The sequence below is a fragment of the Patella vulgata genome, chromosome 7 (assembly GCF_932274485.2).
Source record: "Patella vulgata chromosome 7, xgPatVulg1.2, whole genome shotgun sequence".
In the NCBI taxonomy this organism is placed as follows: domain Eukaryota; kingdom Metazoa; phylum Mollusca; class Gastropoda; family Patellidae; genus Patella; species Patella vulgata.
Window position 1 is genome coordinate 66,690,426 of NC_065885.2, and position 27,287 is coordinate 66,717,712.

General features: G+C 38.2%; 1 protein-coding gene across 3 annotated transcripts; it reads right to left on the reverse strand.

Moving 5' to 3' along the window:
• Positions 1 to 8,308: 8,308 nt before the first annotated feature.
• Positions 8,309 to 27,168, reverse strand: LOC126826758 (uncharacterized). 3 transcript variants are annotated; one of them, XM_050555843.2, is made up of 7 exons: positions 26,964 to 27,168; positions 24,179 to 25,384; positions 18,526 to 18,546; positions 16,069 to 16,431; positions 15,094 to 15,564; positions 10,436 to 10,505; positions 8,309 to 9,755 (listed from the first exon to the last, which is right to left on the reverse strand). In XM_050555843.2, exons 2-7 carry the CDS (start codon positions 24,246 to 24,248, stop codon positions 9,677 to 9,679), a joined length of 1,074 nt encoding a protein of 357 aa, XP_050411800.1. In that variant the 5' UTR covers positions 24,249 to 25,384; positions 26,964 to 27,168; the 3' UTR covers positions 8,309 to 9,676. The 3 variants fall into 3 exon arrangements, with proteins under 3 accessions (XP_050411800.1, XP_050411801.1, XP_055958494.1); XM_050555844.2 differs by having other exon boundaries at positions 26,796 to 27,168; XM_056102519.1 differs by lacking the exon at positions 26,964 to 27,168 and having other exon boundaries at positions 24,179 to 25,512.
• Positions 27,169 to 27,287: the final 119 nt, after the last annotated feature.

Below are 27,287 nucleotides of genomic sequence, written 5' to 3' on the forward strand. Positions count from 1 at the left end.
TATGTTAAATAATTTATCTTCAATAATACTATTTACATATTTATACAATACATACAATAACATTTAAGGGACCGACGCAAAATTTTCAACACTTGAGTCCAAACGAAGATGGGTGGAAGATGATAATGATAGAAAATGAAAATTAAATGTAGCTTACTTAATACTCCATCGGTCTGCCGGTTGTTCCGAACTGGGCTAATGAAGACGGACATACGCCATACAGTGTGCTATGAGAGAAATGTTGCTCGGAAAGCGGCACTACGGCTTACTCTTATATCGAATTCAAACTGTCAAGGGATCTTGTACGTGCACGTCAATGTGTACACGGGACCTCGGTATTTCGTCCCATCCTAACGACTAGACAGCTGTCCTTGTCAGGCCCTCCTTCCAGCATCACTGACAAGGGGGAAACCACGCCGGAAAATCTGGATGAACTTTCTCGGTCAATGCAGGGATCGAGCACCCGACCGCCAGACTTGCGAGCCAGCGTCATACCCACTTAGCCACCGTGATCCCCTATTCGTTTCGAAGCAAGAGATGAAATTTTGCGACGGTCGACGGCCCCTAAACAGTCAACAAACTAACACCATGGTCATGTGGTACTAGACGACTCCATCTTGAAATTACCGTGGTACGATTCAAATGGCGAACCCTTATATTCGAACATAGTGTAGTCTCGATTATCAAATAGGGATTGTAACCCCTTATAACACTCGAACATAGTGTAGTCTCGATTATCAAATAGGGATTATAACCTGTTCATTGTTAGGTAAAGTTGATATAAACCTCACCAGCAACAATGTCGACCACATAACAGTGTTTTATTTCAATCTATAATTATACCTCTAACCCGAATCAATCGGATTAAAACACAGATCCTATTTCGTTCCGTTTCTTATAGTTCAAAATTTAGTTTTACTTGTCTTCACAACACTACGATCTAGAAGACTTGTTATATAACACGTGTTCTAGTTGGAGAGCAAAAGCCGCTTTTACGACCCCTAACGCGACCTTCCAGTACAACCGGTCAGATATTCATGTAGTGTAGGTCATCGAAAGTATAAAAAACGAAAACAAAATATAGATCTGTATTTTAATCAGATTGGACCCGAATTTCATTTTAAAAATCTCAAACAATAAAACAATAAATGAAGCCCCCGAATCAAGGCCCACAAGTCCAGTGAAGGGGTCCCTAGTACAATAAAAGGGCCCCAAGTCCCAAGAAAAAGGGGTGGGTTTGTTTTATGGAGGTTTGTATATGTTTGGTACACTTACTATTATCTATGCGGTAGCATTCGTTCTCCGCTCTATAGTCCGGTGGCTGAAGGGGGGGGGGGGAATCGCCACCCGAGCTGTGAATTTATGAGACCAACTTTTTCTAGACCAGTTTTTTGCGTATATTTCGAATCCGGGTGGTGATCATGCGTTTGAGGGGGCGTTTTCGAGATATAGGGGGTCAAATGTCTACAATGGGGGTGGGGGTGATGTCATTATGTTGACATAATATATTAATAAAACATAAATTTCTAGGACTGCCCATCTATAAATAAGTGTTTATGATGCCCCTGGACAACTGTTTTGATTTATGGGGAGGTGGGGTGGGGGTAGCAGGTGTGCGCGTGTGAGGGGTGGGGTGGGGATAAAATTGGCGGGGAAATGAGTTCACGTTGATTTAAATGATGATTTTCTAAGAGCTTGATGAAACATCTCTAAATATGTTTATAAGATTCCTATTGTATAGGGGTGGACGCCGGGGTGAGTGCCCGTCGAGGGGGTGGGGCAGTGCGGGTGATGGGGGGTGGCAACATGTATTTTTGTGGACAGAAATCACATCGTTCATAATTGAGCTTAAACTGGTATCTCGTTAGCGTTTTCATTCAAAATATTAAATTATAATGGTACTTTTCAAGAGATCTGGAAATGTAAATCAAAAACACATTAACTCAGAGATGTTTAGTTGTTAGTTTATTCTTTGTCTTCATCAGAAGATTCAAAATCAAAAGTTCATATGAGCGAGATAAATATTTTCTTGGTTGCTGGCCAACAGCTCGCATATCCTTTGGATATGCTTCAGAAACTAATTCACATTGTAAATCTTCAATCCAGCCATGTAGCAAAGGACCACGTATACGACAAGGTGGTAATAAAGAAAGGTCTGTTATTTTTCACCCAAAATTCTTTTTTCTAGCGTCATCTAGTGATGTAAGTCGTCTTTCGCGATATTTTCTACCTTTGCCAGTCTCATTATCGATCAAAATTTGTATATTTGGATCATCGTTTGCGAAGAGAATGATTGGGATGCCTATTTCGCCCGAGCAAGAACGCAAAATACAATTTGTTTCAGCACCTCCATTAATTTGCAATGCGAAGAGGAGTAGGTAAGATATTTTGGTGTCCTCGTGGTTGGTTGTCAGTTCTAGGATATTCTCGACACTTTTAATACTAATCTTGATATTTTTTGACCAATCAAGATTAGTATTGAAAGTGTCGAGAATATCTCGGCCTACATGCTTTCAGTGGTAATGACTATCTGTCTTTCTTTTTCAAGATAATCCCAACTTTCTAACAATTTTTAAAGAGCTGGGATAGACAAATGATGCTTCTGATGGCGTAATTGCTGGTTTAGAAAAAAATTGTTTGTATATGTACCTTGTACGGCGAAAACCGACTTACATCAGTAGATGACACTAGAAGAAGGATCTTCTGGAGAAATTTTAATTGTGATGAGAAATAACAAAACTTTCTTTCTTTATTACCATTTTGCCCGGGTATGTTGTAGCAATATGGATACAGGTTGCAAAATTAATGATCGAACAAGATGACGCTGCGATACAAGGCTGGAATGAAGATTTACAATGTGAATGGGTATCTGAGGCATATCATTTACCCTCCCCCATACAATGGTAATCGTATACACATATTTAGAGATGTGCAGTGGAATTAAAAAGTAATGTTTTTACCAAGCTCTAAGAAAATCATCAACGTGAACTCACTTCCCGCCAATTGTACCCCCCCACCCCCATCCATACACGCACACCTGCTACCCCTACCCCACAAATCAAAACCGTTGTCCAGGGGCATCATAAACACTTATTATTTATAGATGGGCAGTCTTAGAAATTTATGTTTTATTAATATATTACGTCAACATAATGACATCCCCCCCCCCCATTGTAGACATTTGACTCCCTATAACTCGAAAACGCCCCCTCAAACGCCTGATCACCACCCAGATTCGGAATTTACGAAAAAAACTGGTCTAGAAAAACTTGGTCCCATAAATTCACAGCTCGGGTGGCGATTCCCCCCCTTCAGCCACCGGACTACTAGTGCGAATCGCACATCACTTGCGTTCCACTGAGGAGCCGCGGTGGCTCGGTTAGTAAGTACGGATCAGCCAAGTACTTGAACAGAACCGCTCACGGAAAATACTTGGAAGCCTAACGATGGCGATTTCACATTAACCAGGACAAACTATACATATGAAATATATGAAATCCGTCTTTTTGGGATATCATGTGAGTAAATAGGATATACTATTTGATATATCCGTATATCCGTAAACAGTTTAACATCCTAGTACTATTTACTACAAACAAAATGTGATTTAAAGTCCTACTATAGTCAGCACTGACAAGGCTAATGAAGACGAGCCAACGACATACATGTAGTGGGTTATGAGGACAATGGCCTTCTCTTATATCGAATTCAAACCATCTTTTTTTATGTGCACGATCACGTACCCAGAACCTCTTGTTTGTCCCATCCGAACGACTAGATACTCTCCGTCCCGCGACACACACACGAGGAAACAACACTGGAAAATCATGGAGAATTTTGTCGGTCAACACCACCAGAGGGCCTGGCAACAAGGCACAACGTATAGTCGTTCGGGTGGAACGGAAAGCCGAGGTCCCGTGTACACATGCACATAAAATATCCATTGGCAGTTGGAATTAGATATTAGTAGGGCGTAGGTCCCATGTACGCATTGGCCATTGGCGTTTAACTCGAAGAACTCTTGACAGTTGGAATTTCATATAAGAGATGTCGTAGTGCCATTGTCCGTGCAAAATTGCTCTCTTAGCCCAGTCGAAGCAGAACAGTAGGACGTTAAACCCCATTACATGTCTGTCCAATGTGTCCCACTATCAGATTTTATCGGCCCCAGGGCTACAGATAATATTTTCAAAAATGATTATTAAACAATTTATTGCTTTAAGTAAATTGTTTCCGTTGAGTGGGTGATTAACCAATGCAGAACCCTCCATCATTATTGAAACTACTGGGGGCGCAAAATATGCTTATAAATCCGTATCAGTAATAAGTTTAGGAAAGAGAGAGGGGGGGGGAGAAATGGGGTTTAATGTCCACTCGACACAAACTAGGTCATTTCGGGACTAACATATGGTTCACTTTTATGGGAGGAAACCGGAGAAAACCCACGAGGTTGGACAGGCGACCCTACTCTTTGTCACGCACAACCGGGGAATAGAAACCACGCCAGTCAACTCAATGACAGACCTTATGATACAGCGCGCACGTGCTAACCATTCGGATCTACGACCAATTCCACGTGCACGTCTTGGTTTTTCGTCCTATCCAAACGACTAGACACTTGCCAGGCAGCACTGACAACAGGAAACCTCACCGGACAATTCCGAGAAACTTCCACTGCTAAAGATCTCTACGTGCAGGCGAATTATTGAAATAAAATTGAACCATATGTTGGTCCCGAAATGACCTAATTTTTGTCGACTGGGCGTAACTCTCTCTCTCTCTCTCTCTCTCTCTCTCTCTCTCTCTCTCACACACACACACTCTCTCGGGTATTGTATCCACACTCGTCAGTTCAGATGCTAAAGGCAAACAGGGAGATATCCCTGTTTATTCAAATCTCTCAAATTAGTCAACAATAACACAAGACACAATTATATGGAATACAAGTTACTTAAAGGACTTATTTCTGGCGACTTTTCGACGGGAGAACCCTCGCTGAAACATCACCAGAAATAAATCAAGATGGACCTTGGAACGACAGATTTATATGACAACAGGGCCACCGAGAAATTGTTTGATGTTCCGGAGTTAGAGAATCCGATTAAAACACAGATCCTATTTCGTTTCGTTTTTATAGTTCAAAATTTCGTTTTACTTGTCTTTACTACACTAGGATCTGGAAGAGTTGTTATATAACAGGCGTTCTACTTGATGTGAGGAATTATCCAATGAAACGGTCTGTTACGGCGAGTTCTTGGCCTTTTTATGCACGGAACTGTGGGTAAACCACTAGAAACGACAAAGCTGATTGATTAATCAATATCTGACGTCATAGGTCAAAACCCGCTTGTTTGAACCCTGAAGTGAACTCCCACTATAACTTGTCAGATCCTCATGGAGTGTAGGCCATCGAAATTATAAAAAAAACGAAACGAAATATAGATCTGTATGTTAATCAGATTGGGAGTAAGACATCCTCCGCCCCCCACCCCCCACCCCCCACCCAGGCCACCCTGCCCCATCTGTTCTGGGGATTGATGGGTCGCAGCACTATGTACGATTTGGAACCCCTCTCCTCTCCTTGGGCCCTGGTGACAATATCATATATACATTCACAATGGGTGTACAAAATAACAAATATTTATTGGAAAATGTTAAGGCACAATTTTCTAACTAATTCCTTATCAAGAGAAAAGGATTTAACATCATATTCCTGAAGCAACAGGGACAAACTATAGCCGTTCGGATGGGACGAAAAACTGAGGTCCGGTTTACACATTTGCGTGCCCGTAAAAGAGCCCTTGTCAATGGCCATGTCTTCTCGGATTTACTAATTTCTGTTTTCCTATGGAAACAAAGTCTGACATTGAGAGAGAGAGAGAGAGAGAGAGAGAGAGAGAGAGGGGGGGGGTAACATTCACTCGACACAACTAGGTCATTTCGGGACTAGGAAGTGCACGAGATAGTAATGGTCGAGTCTTGCTTACTGAGTAAGAGGGTTGTGTCGCCGAATGATTTAACGCATGCGCGATAGATCATAGGGTCTGTCACTCATTCAAGTGGTGCGGGTTCGATTCCCAACTTGTACTTTACAAGAGGTAGAATCGCCTGACCAACCATCATGGATTTTCTACGGGTCCTTCGGTTTCCTCAAGCAGATAAAGACAGCTATACGTGCAAGCGATTTATTGAAATAAAATTGTGACACAGTTTGTGTCAAGTGATCGTTAAACTCTCTCTCTCTCTCTCGCTCTCTCTCTCTCTCTCTCTCGCTCTCTCTCTCTCTATCTCTGTCTCTCTCTCCCTCTCTCTCGCTCTCTCTCTCTCTCTCCTCTCTCTCTCTCTCCCTCCCTCTCTCTCTCTCTCTCTCTCTCTCTGGCTTATTGAGTAATGGCTTCGAACAATGACCTAGTAATACATGCCAATATTGCTTCCGGAATATGATATACCAGTTTTTCCCCTCCTGTATGTTTTTTGGGGAATATATTTATATATTTATAACAGAAGATCCAGTTTAAGGCATGGTAAAAACGTACTTTGGTAGATACTGATTAAGGGTATATGTTAATGGCCTGGACTAAATGCCATATATAGACTGTCAGGCCATATATAGAATGACACATATATATTAGAGAGGTTTCGCAAATTAACACTTACATTTATATTTAGATAAGTGTAGGTGGAACCTACATTATGAATTTTCACTAAATTCTGGGGGTTGAATAGCCGAATGGTCAGCACCGGTGCGCTGTATCATAAGGCCTGTCATTGAGTTAACTGGCGTGGTTTCGATTCCCCGACTGTACGTGACAAGGAGTAGGTTTGCCTGTCCAAACTCGTGGGTTTTCTCCGGGTCCTCCGGTTTCCTTCCATTGCTAATGACACCTACGCGCAAGCCAATTATTGAAATAAAATTAAACCATATGCTAGTCCCGAAATGGCCTAATTTGTGTCGAGTGGACGTTAAACGCCAATTTTTTCTCTCTCGCACTAAATTCTCACTTACGTTTACACTTAGTAGGTGGCGACACAAACGTGGTCCATGATCTCGATAGGCCTTCAACACGGATAGGTTAGTAAAGCACGCACATGTTTTGTCTCAGCCTCTTCTTATTTTGTCAACATGAAGGAGAGGGTCTTCTCTGTGGATTTAGTTCGTGAAAATCACGATTCAGAGGTACATTATGGACTGGATTATAGAAATTAAACAAGGTTTATCTTAGTGTTGTGAACTTACAGTTATTGAGGCTGTTATCCGTCGGACACACTTTTATGACATACGCTTCACGTCACAAAAACTGATGACGTTTAACCGTCTAAGTGTAAATGTAAATTAGTGTAAATGTAAAATTACGAAACCTCTCTATTGGCTGTCAGACCATATATAGACTGTCAGACCATATATAGACTGTCAGACCATATATAGACTTTCAGACCATATATAGACTGTCAGACCATATATAGACTGTCAGATCATATATGATCAAAAGTAGTCTTACCAGAGAGCACGCTGACACAATTATTAAAACTAATTAGTTACACGTGTGGCCATATAAAGTCCACATTAACTTGTATTATTCATGCACATCAAGGCCAAGATGGTATCCTACCATTCCTTATTTTTTAACAATGTTTAACAAAAAAAATATATCATGGTAATTTGGTACATCGAGATTTTAACATGAAAATTATAGAATAAAATAATTATGTAAAAAGAATCCATTTATAATAAATTACCGGTTCTCGATATGAAAATTAAACGTGTTTTTATGTACATCTTTAACACCTATTTCCATAGAGGTTGTTTGTTTAGTGTTAAACGACGGTGAATTGTGGCCTCGGACGATCTTCCTATCTAGCACAACTGCTACACCGCATCCATATTTATATGGAGATACAGGAACGTCAGACCATCTTCTTATTTAAAATACAGATGTGACGTCATCCTTTGATGTTGCCGTACCATTATTTCATTATCTATACTAGTTGAAATATTGGACCCGCGTGACGTATTTCATTCAAAGGCACGTGCTGGATAGCATCTTTATTTTAAGTTGTTTAAACGCACTCGTACAAAAGCAATATATTACTTAATGTCTCGCACTCGATCATTAAACTACACATAACACACCTCCTCCGCATCCAGTCGAACACGGAGATGATATAGGATCATCGGACCATCTTCCTGTCAAGCACAACCCCACATTACCACATCCTGTCGAACACACGTATATATATATATATATATATATATATATATATATATATATATATATATATATATATATATATCCAAAATTATTAGCACAACCGCAAAGCTGCACTACTTTGTTTCACGGTAAATGATGAAAAGATAAAAAAGGTATGCCGAAACAAACTGATTTCAACACTGGTTTAATAAAATTTTAACATTTTAAAGTACTTTTCGTCCATCTTGGGACTATTCATAAATAATGTTATTGTATAAAGATGGACAGTATAGTATATTTATACATATTTACATAGTAACTCTGTGGTTTTAATTGGCTATAGTTACCATTGTCTATGGTTACATAGTATATCGTTAACTAATAGAAACATGTACACTATGGAGATCATATAGGAACAAGGTTTTGGTGCCTCGCTTCCCTCGTCCAGATATACTACCTCCACAACTTTATAATCGACGTGAACGTTTCTATCATCTATGTTCCCCCGCATCTTTGGTCTAGTCTATCGTCCATCAAGTCTTTGGTCTAGCCTATCGTCCATCAAGTCTTTGGTCTAACATATCGTCCAGGAATTTATTCCAACTGTATGTGTCAAACAGGCTAATATTAAATTGGCACGTGTGTGTGTGTGTGTGTGTGTCATGTTCAGTCATTTTCTTTGAATCCAATTAATGATGACTAATCAGTAGTGGCGGGTGTCGTCAACGTGACAGGGTGTGCATTCGCTTTGTAGAACACCGGTTGCTTAATTATTTGACAATTCGCTTAGTCATGGCACGTGCTGTATCCACACATTTGTTTATAATGAAAGTTGTTTCCCTTTCTTCCTACTTTTAAGGTTTCGTTGAAACATTTCGCACGGTTCATGGCACAGTTCATGGCACAGTTCATGGCACTGTTCACGGTTAACGACACAGTTCACGACACGGTCCACTGTGTTTACTTGGTTTTAAACTGGTATATTTAGTTAATCCTAGCGTCCTGTGTACTATTATTATGGTCACATCATCATGTATAGCAAATTAGTCATGTTTAGTAAGCTAGCCCCACACTGAATTTCACTTCGTCGTATTTAGTAAACTGGTCCCGCACTGAATTTCACTTTGTAATGATCGGAAAACTAGTACCGCGCTTCATTACACTTTGTAATGTACAGTAAACTGGTCCCGAACTAATTTTCACGTTGTGGTATTTAGTAAACTGGTCCCGTACTGAATGTCACTTTGTTATGTTTAGTTTCGCACTCAATATCACGAAGTCGTGATTATCAAGCTTGCACCTGATTGAATTTTCAAAGGAATGTGATCGATACACTGGTCGCGCACTGAATTTCATCCGACCATCGCAAGAAAGTCATGAAAGCAGAAAGTTTGGTGTAAGCTCTTTTAGATGCTGTGTTTTGACAAGTTAAAGCACTTTATTTAATCTGATCATCTCACTAGATTTAACATAACATAAATTTATTATTATTTTTTGGGTGTTTTTGGTGTTGGCGGTGTTATATCAACTCGATTCCTCCTACTATTCTTTCGTTTCATATAAAAACTGAAAATAAATAAAAACATATCAATTAATCTATTAAAAAATTCGCATGTCCAGATTTTTGACAATTTTATATGTACTGAGCACAAGAAAGAAACAAGCAATGCAAAAGATAGCTGTCGAATGTTGTCTGTCGCATGACGTCATTAAGCTAGAAAGTCAACAATACTAGCTACAACACGGGAGATAATTTAAATTAAAGACGTAGTCAGAGTGGGCTCTAGATAAAAAGAGGCCATGTCCTTATGAGGCCCTTTCCAATCATTCAACTCCACGACTAAAGGAAGGCGAAAGTGTGTTTGAGACACAATTGAGCAAAATCAAGGATGATGGCGGGGGTTTAAGACTACATTGCATTAAGAAAGGCCTATACACCTTCAGCCTGTCAAGCCTATAGGTAAATCTTAGACCTCGAGGACCTACACTTCAGGTAACTCCTAGATCTGGAGGGCCAAGGCTTGAGTCTGTCAAGACTATAGATAACTCCTAGATCTAGAGACCCTGGGCTTCAGGTAACTCCTAGATCTGGAGGGCCAAGGCTTCAGTCAGCCAAGTCTATAGATAACTCCTAGATCTAGAGACCCTAGACTTCAGGTAACTCCTAGACCTGGAGGCCCTTGGTTTCAGCCTGTCAAGGTAAATCCAGCACCGTATTATATAAAGGAAATAATCCGTATATTTACATTGCAACAATTATAATAATTATAATCAGGATAATTAAAACCACTACAAATCCAATAATTATACCAAGTTCTGGAAAATATAAAATAAAAACATATATCAATTTCATATAATTACAAAATTTTCAAAAATTATTTTTGGGACAGTCAATTTGACGGTGGCGAATACCGAAATTCGATATCACATTTAGTCGGATTTTAAATATACATGTACAATACTAAATTTGTTAATAAAATAACTTGTATGTAAAGTAGTTAATATTGGTATGAAAAATATATATGTACATGCTAAATTTGTTAATAAAATAACTTTTATGTAAAGTGGTTAATATTGATATGAAAAAGACTATAGTTTTAACACCATAATTCGTACTGGTCCAATGATTTTACCTGGAAAACAATAGCTGCTGGGAAAGTGAGAACACCCCGGCCAACCGCAGAAGTAACAAATGTTTACTTTGTCTAGAAACCAGGGGCCTGTTTCACGAAATTTTAACTAAGATAAAATCCAAATTTTAGTAATTTGATTGGATAATACTAGATTGATTTTAGTACTTAGCCAATCAAAATTGAAGTATCTACTAAAATTTGGATTTTATCTTTAGTTAAAATTTCGTGAAACAGGGCCCAGACGGCTTATTATTTCTCTTTTATAAAACCCGATTTATGTAAATCTTGTCAGTAGTTGTACAGAACCGAGTGTATAGTCCTTCGGTTGGGAAGAAAACCCTTGTATACCACGTCAGCACCATAAACGTCCATGACAGATGGAAATGGAAGTATGAATAGGGCGTAGTTTCCCTTTCAATGCAGAATTTCCCCCATGGTACACTGCATTGTGTATGCTCGTCTTCGTTAGCCCGGGGAGCCGCGGTGGCTCAATGGGTAAGACGTTGACTCGCTCACTTGGAGGACCAGTGTTAGATCCCAGGGAATTTTCGGCGTAGCCCCGCCTTGTCAGTGGTGCCGGACGGAGGGCGTGGAAATTCGCAACGTATAGTCGTTTGGATCGGACGAAAAACCAAGGCACTGTATACACATTGGTGTGCACGTAAGATATCCCTTGGCATCTGGAATTCGATATAAGAGTGGGCATAGCATCACTATCCTGCCAAGTACATAGTGCACTGTATGCCATGTGCCCGTCTTCATTAGCCCACAGGTGATAAGTGAGAGGGACGCAATGACGAGCTTTGCGTCATGGTTTTGAGTTTTTGCGCCCCCTTGAGTTTTTGTGCCCCCTCGCAAACAGCAAAAATTCACGCGGTTCCAATATGGTTTTAAACATTATAATTATAATGATAATGCTCAACCAGTGTCAAACATATACCGTGGGTCAGATATGCTACAAATCGACTCTAGCATGTTCCATACAGCCCAATATTACCCGGTGGCACTGGGAGGGACCCCCCCCCCACCGCATACACATATAAATATTGTTTCTTGGGGTTCGGATGGGATCTTGTTCCCCATGCAAAATCATGGGTCACCACGCCCCCGTTATCTCAGTCGGTGCAGTAGAGTAGGACGTTAAACATGATTTTATTTTATTCGTCAGGTTAGTACAGAACAGTAAGACGTTAAACATGATTTGATTTTATTCGTCAGGTTAGTACAGAACAGTAAGACGTTAAACATGATTTGATTTTATTCGTCAGGTTAGTACAGAACAGTAAGACGTTAAACATCAATATATTGTGATTAAAATTCTCCTTCAAGGGCTAATACCGATAATTGTTTGGAGAATAAAACTGTTTAATTTTGTTTTAAAATCCCTTAAAATCCTCTACCTAAGAGCCGAGCAACTAACTCAATATTTGTGATAAGTTTTCAAAAACTTAAACCCGTCAATCTTCATCTGGAAATGGAGACCAGTGTCCCAAGCTATATTATGCGGTGTCTAGATAAAACCAGACATTTTTTGTATAAAAATAATGTGTAGGTGAAATTTACCTTTCGTTATCAAGTACAGCATTTAGGTCATTCACTGTATAGACCTCTCAATAAACGGGAATCGATTATCAGGTCTCACAACGAAAACATTGACCCGAAATCTTAAAAGGGTTACGTGTCCGGATAAGCAGTTTTGACGGTCACGTCCAAACGACTCAATAAGGTCAATACACCATTCCTCTATATTTTGGCGCTTAAATTTCATACATACTCAAGACTTTTATTTTTGAGACTCTGTTCAAATAAGGGATAGTCCCTTTAAGTCTACAAAGTAACCATAAACATTTAATTATTAAGATCCGAGTAAACATATTCAAACCATAAACATTTAATTATTAAGATCCGAGTAAACATATTCAAACCATAAACATTTAATTATATAACAATTATTAAGATCTTAGTAAAGATATTTATACATTAAGTTGAGAATTTCGTTGCTTGTTTTATTTAAGGTGGGAACGTAATTAGAATTAAACATAGTCATTTCGATAATAAAACCAAACACCATTAGGCCACATGCCATATCTGTAGTTTAAAACGCGTGCACGTTAAACAAACTATTGGACTGAACTTAAAGGTGCAATTTCATATTTTTAAGTTATATTTTTAAAATTTATTAAAATAAAGCTTTAAAATAGATGGTATCCATAAACCGTCCTACCCTGTTAAAGAATAATCCTATTAATCCTATAATTCACTATTGCCAGCTGAGAAATTGGCAAAAATATCATTTTCAACTTCAAATTCCAACGTTTGAAGGTAGCTAATGCATGGAGGCAATATGAAAACAAGGGATGTAATTGTGTTATTATTTCCTGTATCAATGATTTTTAAGGGTGGGAAATATTGCCCATGGTCGTATAATAGTGAGTTGATAACCTATTGAGCAAATAACATAGAAATAATTATGTTTTGACTTTCTTAGAAAATATGAAATTCTCGCTTTAAAGGTAATACTTACTGCCAATATTTAATATTTCTAGAATAAACTTTGAATTGATTAAATCAATATAATGTCGAGTAATCGCACGCGATGTATTGTCGTCTTTAAGTCAATATATAGATTATTAAAATGCGCAGAAGGTATGGATTATTTTATTAAAATGCGCATTAAAATGCTCTTATTCATTGGTGACTGTGATTTTCTTTATTTAAAGATGACTTCCCACGTACAATATGTTAGATTTGATGATATATTTGGATTAAAAACATATTCAAACTAATTTTAAATCCCTCCTATGTAATAATTATTTATTATAATTAGATTTTATGTAAAATTGTTAGATTTTATGTAAAATTGTTAGATTTTATGTAAAATAATTAGATTTTATGTAAAATTGTTAGATTCTATGTAAAATTGTTAGATGTTATGTAAAATTGTTAGATTTTATGTAAAATTGTTAGATTTTATGTAAAATAATTAGATTTTATGTAAAATTGTTAGATTCTATGTAAAATTGTTAGATTTTATGTAAAATTGTTAGATTTTATGTAAAATAATTAGATTTTATGTAAAATTGTTAGATTCTATGTACAATTGTTAGATTCTATGTAAAATTGTTAGATTTTATGTAAAATTGTTAGATTTTATGTAAAATTGTTAGATTTTATGTAAAATAATTGATTATTTCTGACATTTAAGCACTGATAAAAATATTGTTTTAAGCATTAATAAGTTAGTAAGGCAGGTAGCCGGGGCCCTCTTACGTTATAAGCCATTGGGCTTTTGTCTGTTCAGCAGTACATGTTGACCTTTCGTATTAAAAGCCGTTTTAATATTTTATGAGATCAAAATCCAAATCGGTCTTTAAAAGATTTGATTTGTGTTGCTATTGTCTCGTTTTATGAACAAAGGCCAAGTGTGTACTCCGTACTGAAGTTGTATTCTCTTCTGAACAAATATTTTTATAGCTATATATATAATGTCGGCTATACACTAACTAGGAAGTGTAACCAAGGCAACCGAGCTGTATACATTATTTTAAAGGCACAATCAAACATATTAGGTTGGTTTGTTTTATAGGTAAGCAAATCAAGTTCCACAAAATGAAATGAAATGGGGTTTAACGTCCTACTGTTCTGCTCCGAACTGGGCTAATGAAGACCGGTATACGCCAAACAGTGTGCTATGAGGCAAATTTTGTCCGGACAGTGGCACTTCCGCCTACTCTTATATCGAATACCAGCTGACAGTTGTTCTTTTACATGTACACCAATGTGTATACGGGTCCTCGGTTTTTCCTCCCATCCGAACGACTATACATTATCACTTGCCAGGCTCCCCGTCTTGGAAGGGGGGACTACGTCGGAATAATAACGTCTAACAATCCCGGCCAAGATCAAGATCTAACACGGGACCTCCGGGTTAACGAGTCATTGTTTTACTCACTGATTCTCCGTGGCTCTCCAATCCAAAATGATCGAAAAATAACCTTTATCAAATAAATGAGTGACTGAATAATCGCTACCCCCCTCACTCAAACTCAAGATAATCGCTACCCCCCTCACTCAAACCCAAGATGGTATTTATCGCTACCCCCCTCACTCAAACTCAAGATGGTATTTCAATAATCGCTACCCCCCTCACTCAAACTCAAGATGGTATTTCTTTGAAACAGTATATATATATATAATTGCCGAGCAGAGAGAGGCGAAAATATATTTGATTATTGTCAGATTTCACGTAAACACAAAGTTTAATATCCTACCTGTATCTGGATCTTCGCCATTGTTATTATTAGCCGTAGTCTCTCCCCCGCCATTATTATTGGAAGAAGTGGTACCACCACCTCCATTATTGCTACTAGAAGTCGTTTCGCCTCCATTATTATTACTAGAAGTTGTGGTTTCATCGCCCCCGCCATTGACATTGCTAGTACTCCCTGTTGTTTGGTCAGCACTTCCGGTCGTTGCAGTTATTGTTGTGGCCGCTGTTGTCTGATCAGCACTTCCGGTCGTTGCAGCTATTGTCGTGGCTGCTGTTGTCTGATCAGCACTTTCGGTCGTTGCAGCTATTGTCGTGGCTGCTGTTGTTTCGTCTAAAGTGGTGGAGGTTGATGTAGCGGCTGTTGATCCGGCGCTTGTTGACGGAGGAAATAAAGTCGTCGTGGTAGCTTTAGTAGTAGTTGGTGGGATTAGAAACGATATGAATGTTTCACAATTTAGCTGAACGCTGGAACCTAATACAAAATAAAAATTACATTGAACAATGCGGACATTGTTATATCGACCTTGAGACAGAATGAAAATGTAGGCCCTTCTTTAGAGCACCGTCCCTCGCATGCGAACCCTTTGCCCTTCTTTTGGATCTTTGTCATTAAATATAATCCCCGCTTTATGCGAGACCTCACAATCTGTAAAGTGCACGTTAAAGATCTCTTGGTAGTTGGAGTTTGACACATTGGAAATACTTGCAGACTAGTAAAATTAGCTCAAAAAGTTCTAACCTAAAACAAATTGCACCGCAAAATTTGGCTTTTGATTATCATTCAGTTATGTATTCTACATGTAAAAGTAAATTCTCCAAATTGTCCCGAAAACAAAAAAAGAAAAACGCACATTAGTTTCAAAATGGCTAAATTATTGTGCTGTCAAGACATACAGGTATATAACAGAATAATAATTAAAATCTAACTCAGGCATTTTATCTTACGGGAAATTTACGGGAAAAACAATCATCTTACCTCGGGAGCTTTCAAACTCTAAACAAAATTTAAAACCATTGCCATTATTGCTGATCTTAGCAATACCTATTTCCACGGTTTCTGAAGGATTCAGGGTATAGGATTTGAGATTAGTATTATCCTGACAAGAATATAACGTCCCTGTAGCGTCTTTGTATTTTGAGGCTAAATAAAAGTCACAGTTAGTTGATGGTATTGTTACATTATTAATAGCGACATCACCTAGATCGTTGTCTACGTTAGAGTTATCGATACTAAACGAACAGAAACATTCGGTTGTATTATCACCATCTTCAATACCCGATAGATACGCGAATCGTCCTGATTTAGTTAAACCACTACACACAGGCACTGCATCTTTATCTGTAAATATATCACAACAATTGTAATAAATACTTGTCTTTTGTGTGGGGCTGTTGCTTTTTTTGAGAAGGGGGGGGGGGTGAAGATGTTAGTTGTAGGGGATGGGGGAAGTGACAACAATCGTATTGAATAATTGTGTTCATATAAGAATATTATTGGTGGGTTGGGATTGATCGTTGTGGTTGGGTGGTGGTGATGGTGGTGAAGATGTGGTAACGAGCATCATTCATAATCCCATTAACCACTGCTACACAGAAGCCTATTTATTGGACACATGTCTACAAGATCGACTATTAATGGCAGCAAACAGGACGGAATTCTATATAATTTAATTACTGTCTGTTACTAAGCAACGTTTCCATTACGATTATTGAGTCTTTATCAAGCAAATCATCGAATCTTTGCTGATTAATAAACCGTATAATTATTTCCCATAAACTGTATCTTGTGTATTTACCGTTCCATTACTGAATGTCATTGCGGCATGAGTTCGATCGGTTTTCTTGAAGAAAATGAACATAGTATGGGCCTTTAAGTAAATAAAATGAGCATTGTACTGAATAGAGGGCGGTGAAAGCTTTCGTTTATTTTCAACAGATAATTGTGTGATTAAGTTGTTCTCGATGACTCTGATCAGAGACATTGTTAAAAGTATTTCTATAGAAAACGTGACCTACGCCCATTTTATATAATAGACACGTCACTATTATATGCTGTTTCATATAGTTATAGGTCGTGTTTAATAGTGGTCAATAGCTATAATTCGGTCGTGTTTAATAGTGGCCAATATCTATAGCTAGGTCGTGTTTATTAAAACACAAATATAGCTAGGCCGTGTTTAATAGTTTCAAAACAGGCCCCTTTTTTATAAAATACCTCAATACATAACAGTGATAATATGATAATATTAAAGCGCGCTAATACTGAATAACGGTCTGTAAAGCGCATCATCACTCCGAGATCTCAAAACCAGATACTATATAAACGTCCTTGTGTAAAGGCATTAGCATTTGACAAACGATCCTTTGATTATAATAATGCTGCCTTATGGAACCGCCATGCACCTTATAATACGTCATGGAACAACCGACCGAGAGTATTAAATCTGTTCAAACGGAACAGAAATCCAAATATTTGCTGGGGCATACTTTTCAAGTTTCAAGTGTTAGAACGGCTCGCACATGCGCACAGGGCAGACTACAGTTTTAAAAGTTTCCAGTGTTAGGACAGTTCTCAAAAGGACACAAGACAGACTTTTGTTTGAAATGTGCCGCTATGTAAATACAACAATTATTAATTGCTAGCAGGATACCCGGCTTCGCTCGGGGGTCATAAGTCCGAAACCGGAAGTGGTAGACTAACGCCACCTGGTCTATGTTTCTCCCCGGTCCGAGCTACCCCTATACCCCAAATTTCAGACTCGGGGCAGACCTAGTGTAGCCGCCAACCCCGAACAGACAGACAGACAAACGACAGTCACAAATATATATATAGATACAACCTGATTAAAATACAGATTTCAATTTCGTTTCGTTTTTTTTTTTATATATACGTTCGATGGCCTACTCTACATGAAGATCAGTTGTACTGTGGGGTCGCGGCAGGGGTCATAAGAGCGGCTTTTGACAAAATGGCGTCAAACACTGATTAATCAATTAGCGTTGACGTTTCAAAGGGTTTACCCACACTTACGTGCAGAACACGCCAAGAACTCGCCTTAACAGACCGTTTCATTGGCTAATTCCTCACATCAACTGGGACGCCTGTTATATAACAACTCATCCAGATCCTAGAGTTGTGAAGACAGGTAAAACGAAATTTTGAACTATAAAAAACGAAACAAAATAGGATCTGTGTTCTAATCAGATTGCTTAATTATTATGAGAGAGGTGATATAGACTATGCCTGTTCCTCAATCACTTTCAATTTCTGAATAAAATATTGTTTTAAATCACGTATCATTGTCTGTATATCTTGCTTGGTTATATTTAAGAAATAAAGGTCTCGAGACCATTAGAAACTAATTTCTGTTGGAGAAATCAGAAACATGGTATGTTACAAGATGTTTAAAAATGATATTTTATATCAACTTACTAGCATCACAGTTTTGGCAATCTGAAAAAAAATAAAACAAAAATAATGGCGATTATCAAGATGTTTAATAAACGCGCTCACAAAATACTTTACTGTAAAAAGTCATTGCTTGGGTTTTTAGATTTTGGGTAATTAGAAAATTCGTTTAGGGTTGTTTTTGTTTTTTGTTTTTTTTTAAAAATACTTTTTTCTTTAAACAACAATAAGTCTTGTTAAACCAGCCTTCTAACAACCGAGAGCGAGATGACTGGATAACCAAGACTAGACAATCGTCATTATAACATAATATAACAAACATTACTCGTGACAATGGAAGGGGATGAGGTTTAACGTCTCGTCAATACTTCGGTCATTTTGAGACTAACATATGGTCCTGTTGAGATTAACATGTGGTCATTTTAAGATTAACATGTGGTCACTTTAAGACTAACATAGAGTCATTATGTGACTAACATATGGTCATATGAGACTAACATATGGTCATATGAGACTATCATATTATGAGACTAACATATGGTCATATGAGACTAACATATGGTCATATGAGACTAACATATGGTCATATGAGACTAACATATGGTCATATGAGACTATCATATTATGAGACTAACATATGGTCATATGAGACTAACATATGGTCATTATGAGACTATCATGTTACATGTGATATGCTCTCGTTAAAAGTGAATGCACGTTTAAAATATCCAACCTCCTCACCCTTAATCATTACGTCCTTCTTGAGATGAAGTCAATGATTATATTACAAACGTCCGTCACTATAAGCTGAAACATCAGTCAGTAACAGACAGTAGTAATTGTATTCCATAGAAATGTGACCTGTGTATTCCCTGTTCCATTATTAAATATCATTGATATTATTCGTAACTGGTGAACATTATAAACACTGAATTATTTATCATCATCATTAACCATGGTCCATTAATCATAAACAGTATCTTCGTGTTGGATGACCAATATCTCCAGGACAACATTAATCTACTGTCTTCATATTCTGGTTCATCAAATTCGGAAAACAAGTTCCGTGCCAACCCTGGGTATATTTGTGATTTTGTTTTCTTAATTATATGTTACATAATCATTTTTTAAAATGGAGTTTAACGTCTTACTCTTCTGCTCCGACAGGGATAATGAAGACGGGACATACGCCATACAGTGAGCTACGAGGGGAATTTTGCCCGGGCAGCGGCGCTACGGAATATTCTTATATCGAATTCCAACTGCTAAGGGATTTTTTAAGTGCACGCTAATGTGTACACGGGACCTCGATTACTCCATAAGCGTAGGATCGAAACGACGACACTTGGATCGATCACATACTTCATGGTCTAAATCAAACAGGTACGGATTGGGGATCAGGGGCGGGGGAAGGGGGCTAAACCGGGGCTGGTCTGGTGTGGGAGGTAGTGTTTTACACCATGACTGTAAAATGATGTTTGACACACTGACTGTAATGATGTTTGACACACTGACTGTAATGATGTTTGACACCCTGACTGTAAATGATGTTTGAAATGATGTTTGACACACTGACTGTAAATGATGTTTGACACACTGACTGTAAATGATGTTTGACACCCTGACTGTAAATGATGTTTCAGGCCACCTATCAAAATGTGCCTTAGGGCCAGCAGAGCCTTAATCCGGCACTGCCTGCATGGCTCACCAACAATTCATCAAAATTATATCAAGTCAAGAACATTAGCCCCGAGTCTACCCTACACACAGCCTTCTTCTCAGTACATTCCTGGTCAGGGAGCCGCGGTGACTCATTCAGTAAGACGCTAACCTGGAGATCCCGTGTTCCATCCCTGTGTTGACCGAGGAAGTTCATCGGTATATTCCGGCGTGATTCTCCCTGGTCAGTAGTGCAGGACGAAGACCCCCTGGTCTGTCCATGTCTGGTTTATAATCACGTGATTAGAATTGTTTACCTTGGTTTTCTATTGTTTTATTAAGTGTGTTGATATTGATTTTATTATAAACATTGTTCATTTAAAAATCGTTATCTTCAACGGTTTATATACAGCAGTAATCGATTTGAACTAAGAACGAGTGATGGTGACTTAACATGAAAACATCTTCTTTCCTTTCAGGTCGAAATAAAATAAAATGAACTGAGGTTTAACATCCTTACTGCTCTGCGCGACTGAGGTAATCAGAACTCACATGCGTCATACAGTGTGTGCTATGAAGGAAATTTTGCCTGGGCAGCGGCATTACGGCCTACTCTTACATCGAACAGTAGGACGTAAATCCACCTTTTCATTCATATGAACTAAACATAGATAATCGATTGCCTGGACAACAGTACTACGGCTTATATCGAACAGTAGGACGTAAAACCCCCTTTTATTTCATTTTGTTGACGGAACTAAACATAGATAATCGATTGCCTGGACAACGGTACGTAAAACCCCCTTTCATTTCATTTTGTTGACGGAACTAAACATAGATAATCGATTGTTAAGAAAAAGAGAGATATTACTGACACAATATTGTTATATATAACCAGGGTAAATAGACCAGATACATTACAATTATGGCTTCTATTATTTATAATCCCTTTCTTTTAATCAACAGATATAGAATCTTATGACAATAGTATTATCTATCTCACTTTTGTCTTAACATCGTGGGAGCCACGGTGACTAAGTGGGTATATAGGACGCTGGCTGGCTAGCTTGGGGGTCGCGTGTTCGATCCCTGCATTGGCCGAGAAATTTCATCGGGATATTCCGGCGTGGTTTCTGAAAAGGACAGCTGTCTAGTCATTCGGGTAACACGGAAAACCGAGACCCATGTATACATTGGCATGCACGTAAAAGATACCTTGGCAGTTGGAATTCGATATATGAGTAGGCCATATTATTAGCCCAGTCGGAGCAAAACAGTAGGACGTTAAACCCCATTTCATTTCATTTCATTTCGTGGTAACATCCCCCGACTCCCCAGCCTCCCTAATGGGCTAACTACCCCGATTTTAATGATAGTGATAGACTGTCATGCGTTATAATGGTCGTCAAAAAATGGTATGTGCACACCAGTGTTAAATAATTTAAATGATTCGCTAATTATACCTTGTAAGAAAAACTCATGTCAGTGTATATATCGATAAATTCGGGTAACTTCCGAAGCGTTTGCATTTATATGCGGAAAGATTAACATCAGAGGGAGGGTTCATTTCCTATCAAGATATCGGATTGGATCATCAACAGTGATTAGGTCTAGATGCAGGCTAATCACTGCACGATATACAGGGTTCATATAGTTCGATGGAAATGTCGGGGAGAAGGCATCCTCGGTTACCCAGTGTACTCATTCCGTTCTACTCCACTATACTCTGGGTTAATCCATAGGGTTTCCACGATTTCAAATTATCTGCACTGGCCTATAATGTAGCTACAGTCTACGAACCAATCAGAAAACAGTTTACAAACCAATCGTTTCGCCTTCGTTTTTATAAGGGTAGATAACCATATTCATGTCCATTTACTGAATGATTTATGTAATTAATGTATATATTTATAATTTATTTATATTTAATTGTATTATCAAAATCTGTAGTATGTGTTGTTGATTTCAAATATGTTTAACATCTATATGTTTGATTTTTGTTACTATTATTACTATTCGTTCTTAGTCTGAAATATGTCATTCTGTTATGTTTATTATTATTGAACTTATACTTGGCAATTTGATTCACAATAACTTGTCTACGATATCACGTGGACATAAAATTCCGGGAACGAACGAACAATTCTAAATAAAACTAATGACCCTACATTATTATATGAACGTCCGGTCTTCATTAACATAATATATAATTGGTTGTTAATAATTACGCATTTAGAATAGGCCAACTCCTAACATTGTCGGATGAGAGTTACTTGCCAACTTCCTTTTCAAATAACAATTGATGGGATTGGTCGATAAAAATAGCATAATCATCAAGGGCGGATAACTTGAAAACGTGTCTCCCCCATAGATTAACCCAGGGTATAGTGGAGTAGAACGGAATGAGTACACTGGGTAACCGAGGATGGGGAGAAGGTGGTAGAACCTCTCGGTTGATGGATGTAGAGAGGGGGTGGGGGTGGGGGCATGGGTACAGAAATATCGATTACTATAGTAACCTTACAATAAATACGAGACAACGCCTCAAGGAAGGATATTTTCTTGAAGTTTTTTAATATTCGTATAAAAGTATTGTTATATTTATGGTTCAACCATCTATTTTGTTGTATTCCACGCCATACAGTAATCAAAGAATATTTACTCGAACCCTACTTATCTCGAATATAATCACACTCTTGTTGAAGTTCGGCTCATCGAGTTTTAACTGTAAACTGTATAACATGCAACACCAATTGCACAATCACGCGCGATGAGGATCAAATGACACATCTATTGTGTTACGAGAAGAAAGGCTATAAATGATCGATGATTTTAATATTTACCTTGTTAGTCTTCTTCTGATACTGATCATTTAAAAAGACAATGAGCTTTCATCAAGGAACTGATCATTTAAAGATACAATGCGATTTCATCAAGGAGTTGGTCATTTAAAGAGACAATGCGCTTTCATCAAGGACCTGATCATTTAAAGATACAATGTGCTTTCATCAAGGAATCGATCTATTTTTAAATGGATCGATTCCTTGATGAAAGCACATTGTCTCTTTAAAAAGAGACAATATGCTTTCATCAAGGAGTTGATCATTTAAAGAGACAATGTGCTTTCATCATGGAATCGATACATTTAAAGAGACAATGCGCGTTTATCTTTATTCAAAATATTCCGCTAGCCGCGAACAAAAAAAGTTATTTCCGAGAAAATTTAATTCAAAGTTTCAGAACGCAGAACTTTTAAGTATTCAACTGAAATCAAAAGGAGTGTAATCATTCGAGTTGGATGAAAACCCGAGGTGCTGTGTACACGTTGGCAGTTTAAATTCGAAATAAGAGTATTACCTAAGAATCAGCAGAACAGCCTGAGTTTACAATGATAACTGCGGTCCTAAAATATTTTCCCCTAAAGTGGAGATAAAACTGTCTGGTCCTTGGGTTGCGATCCTTCCAAATATTAAAATCAATACTAACATGTTCTGAGCAACGTTTACGTTAGAGTTGTCTTCTCGTGGTCAAGTTACAGCTTTCTAATTGAAGATTATAAGACAATGTGCGTAGCCGTTTGGATGGGGCGAAAAACGGAGCTCCACCTGCGTCTACATTCACGTGCACGTGAAAGAACCTTGACATATGAAAATCAAAGAAGAGTTGTCTGAAGAGTTGTCTGGAAGCTCACAGCCCGGGCAAGTTTCTTCTACCTTGTATTGCACAAGTTACGATAGAAATCAAAAATACCATATGTTAGTCTCAAAATGGCGGAATGTATTATGTTGACGAGACGTTAAACCCTATTTTAACCATATAGGTTAATATGAACCAATACCCAATACACAAACCTAGTTCCATGGTCAGCGGTAAAGTAGTCCCAAGTAGAGTCCAATATGGCCGCCGCATGTAAATGAGTCTACTTTGGGAATACCAACCCTAACCCTTTGTAGAAGAAATGCGATCATGTTGGATTCTATTTGGGTCCAATTTACTTTTACTCTAATTTCATACTCACCGCTTAAAGGCACGTGCAGTAACATGGTGGTCAGCACAAGGCCGATAACTCCCGTCACAGACAAACACATGGTTCACTTTTAAGGCACACAATTAAATTAAATCCTGATTCTACGTCATCCACAAGCTTAGAGATTTAGAAATAACGGTAATTCTTTCTTCACAATACTCCGTTATTTTAAAATGGTCATCCCACAACAGTTTCAGATAATAACACAGAATTGCCGTATAGCTACAATTAGAACCAGAAAATAATTTCTACAAGCACTTAGGTAGTTTTGAATAATAATAAAATCAACATATGATCTAATTGTTTGTTAATCTAATTAGCCACTGTACATTTCTCTACCGACATTCCTATAATATCGATAAACCTTTCAGAGTTCTCTGTTTATTTCTCTGCTTTCCGTTATTGATGTCTGAACTACGAAACAAGCCTCAGGTACTAGAAACAGATAATGGACGAAAGTAACCTTCAAACCGATAAATAAGTATATTTTGTTAGGAATCAATATTGATGCTGGTTGACAAGCAAGATAACTGAAGCTTGACTATTGTTTTATTTTCATCTTTGGATTCCTTAAGACAGATTTTTTTAAAAGAAGTTGTTGCTATAACGATACCCAAACATACATCAACATATACTACTTGTATTTTTAGAAATTTACATAATCTCCGTGCTATTCTGTGTTAATACTTGTGTGTGACAATATCTATAAATACTATATGAATAGAATATGTCGGTCCACGCCCGATTTAAGACGCGTTATTCACGACACATATATATTGCGAATTTAATCCGATTTTTGTTCTTTTTTAGCTTAACGTCTGCTTACACATAGGGTGTATTCGCAGACTAGTTGGGTCACGAGATTCAGTTCGTTTTATAGTCACATTCCGCGGGAATCTTGACACACTGGTTATGACAAGGTGTGTATCAGGTATTAACTAATCCTTGAATACAATTGCCACTGGATTACAGTTTTCTTTTACATTAATGAATACAATCGCCACTGGATTACAGTTTTTTTACATCCATAAATACAATCTCCCACTAGATTACAGTTTTGTTTTTTACATCCAGTTGTTTAAATTCCTATTCTATCCCGTAGTCTCTGCTGAGCTGTTAGTCTCGTACATCAAGTTCAAGTTTCGTTTTCTCCATTAAAATCTTCGTCGTTTTCCACAAATGTAAAGTGGTTTTAATCTGAAATAAACACGAGAAAGGAGACGTGAGTATTTCTAATAGAATGATTGGCAGGTCGCGTTGATTATGTTATGATTCTCTCGCACGATGTCTCCTTCTATGAAGCACGCGCCGAGTTTAAAGGCTAGAATATCGTATCGACGTATTCTGATTGATCATACTCTATTCTAGCCGTGCTGTGTCTTCCATTTCTCGCGTTTATACAATAACAATACAATCAACTGGTTTACATTAGAAATGTCATTATTACTGGTGACAATTTATCACGAAATCACTAGAATTTTACACACGGTTTTAATTAATTTCTATCGACTTCAGTCGCTTATCTATCATTATTTCTGGAGCTGAAAGAAAGAAATATCAAAGCTAATCGTTGAGTGCAGTGTAATTCCGTTACATTACTAGCTAGCATTCAGTTTTGTTTGCCTTTAGAAGCAGAAAATGGTGTTTAAAATCATTTGAGGGGCATGGTGACCGACTCACTAGTCAGGAAGTTCCGGGTTCGATTCCGGCTTTTCGGGTTTTCTGGTCTAGTTTCCCTTGTGAGCGGAACAAGGAAAGGCGGTCAGTCACTCGAAGACCTGAAATGATATGAGGTTTAACGTCCTACTGTTCTGCTCCGACTGGGCTAATGAAGACGGACATGCGCCATACAGTGTGCTATCAGGGAAATTTTGCCCGGACAGCGGCGCAAAGGCCTACTCTTATATCGAATTCCAACTGCCAATGGTTCTCTTACGTGCACGCCAATGTGTACACGCAACCGCAGTGTTTCGTCCCACCCGAACAACTAGACAGCTGTCCTTAGCTGTCCTGCATCGACAACCCGAGGCTCATGTACATCTTTTACAGTTGGAATTCGAAATAAGAATAGATAGGGGTGTCGCTGTCCGGGTAAAATTCCCCCCAACACCACATAGCACACTGCATGGCGTATACCCGTAATACGTTAAACCATCATTTCATTTAATTCTAATTCAATCCAAATCTCAGTTTGGGGATCACGTGACTAAGTGGGTAAGACGCTGGCTCACTAGTTTGGAGGTCGGGTGTTTGATCCCTGCATTGGCCGAGAAAGTTCATCCAGATTTTCCGTCGTGGTTTCCCCTTGTCAGTGGTGCAGAACGGAGGGCCTGACAAGGACAGCTGTCTAGTCATTCGGATGGGACGAAAACCCGAGGTCCCATGTACATATTGGCGTGCACGTAAAAGATCCCTTGGCAGTTGGAATTCGATATAAGAGTAGGCCGTAGCGCCTCTGCCCGGGCAAAATTTCCCTCATAGCACACTGTATGGCGTATGCTCGTCTTCATTAGCCCAGTTTAGGAGCAGAACAGTAGGACGTTAAACACCATTTCATTTCATTTCATTTCCAATCTCAGTTTATATTTTTAACTTTTAGGCTACTTACCAGATGAAGCAGTAAACATGGAAGTCATTTTTTGGATGAGAATACATCTGGTTTCAAATCACGACACAACACCATTGAACACACATTGGTCTGTGAATTCCTTCTATAAAATTCCTTACTTCCGGCTATCGAAATAAAAATACTAAATAAAATTCAAAGTTTACAAACCGTTTCCTTAGACATGTAGACTCGGGAAATGTCTAAAATTCAAACTCTCGTGGATGTCTTGGTCACCTTCCTATTTGATTCCTGTCAATATGTTATTAGGCTTATTCTTAGCACCAAATACTTGAAAACATCTCCATTAAACAAAGTTTGACATTATAAAAAGTATGACATGACTGTGTGATAATTTGAACCGGTTTGTATAATTCAGTATTTGGTAGCAACCACGTTGTTATATACGTTAGTATGATCTATATAAAACAAATTGATACAGAAATATCGTCGTTTCCCACGATTGATACGCCACGTCCACGCTTTTTTATGTAT

Coding starts and splice junctions, on each gene's coding strand:
- LOC126826758 (XM_050555843.2), bottom strand. CDS start 24,248: ATGTGTTTGTCTGTGACGGGAGTTATCGGCCTTGTGCTGACCACCATG. Junction 18,547..24,178: donor ACTGCACGTGCCTTTAAGCG/GTGAGTATGAAA, acceptor ATTTTTTTTCAG/ATTGCCAAAACTGTGATGCT. Junction 15,565..16,068: donor AGAGTTTGAAAGCTCCCGAG/GTAAGATGATTG, acceptor ATTTTGTATTAG/GTTCCAGCGTTCAGCTAAAT.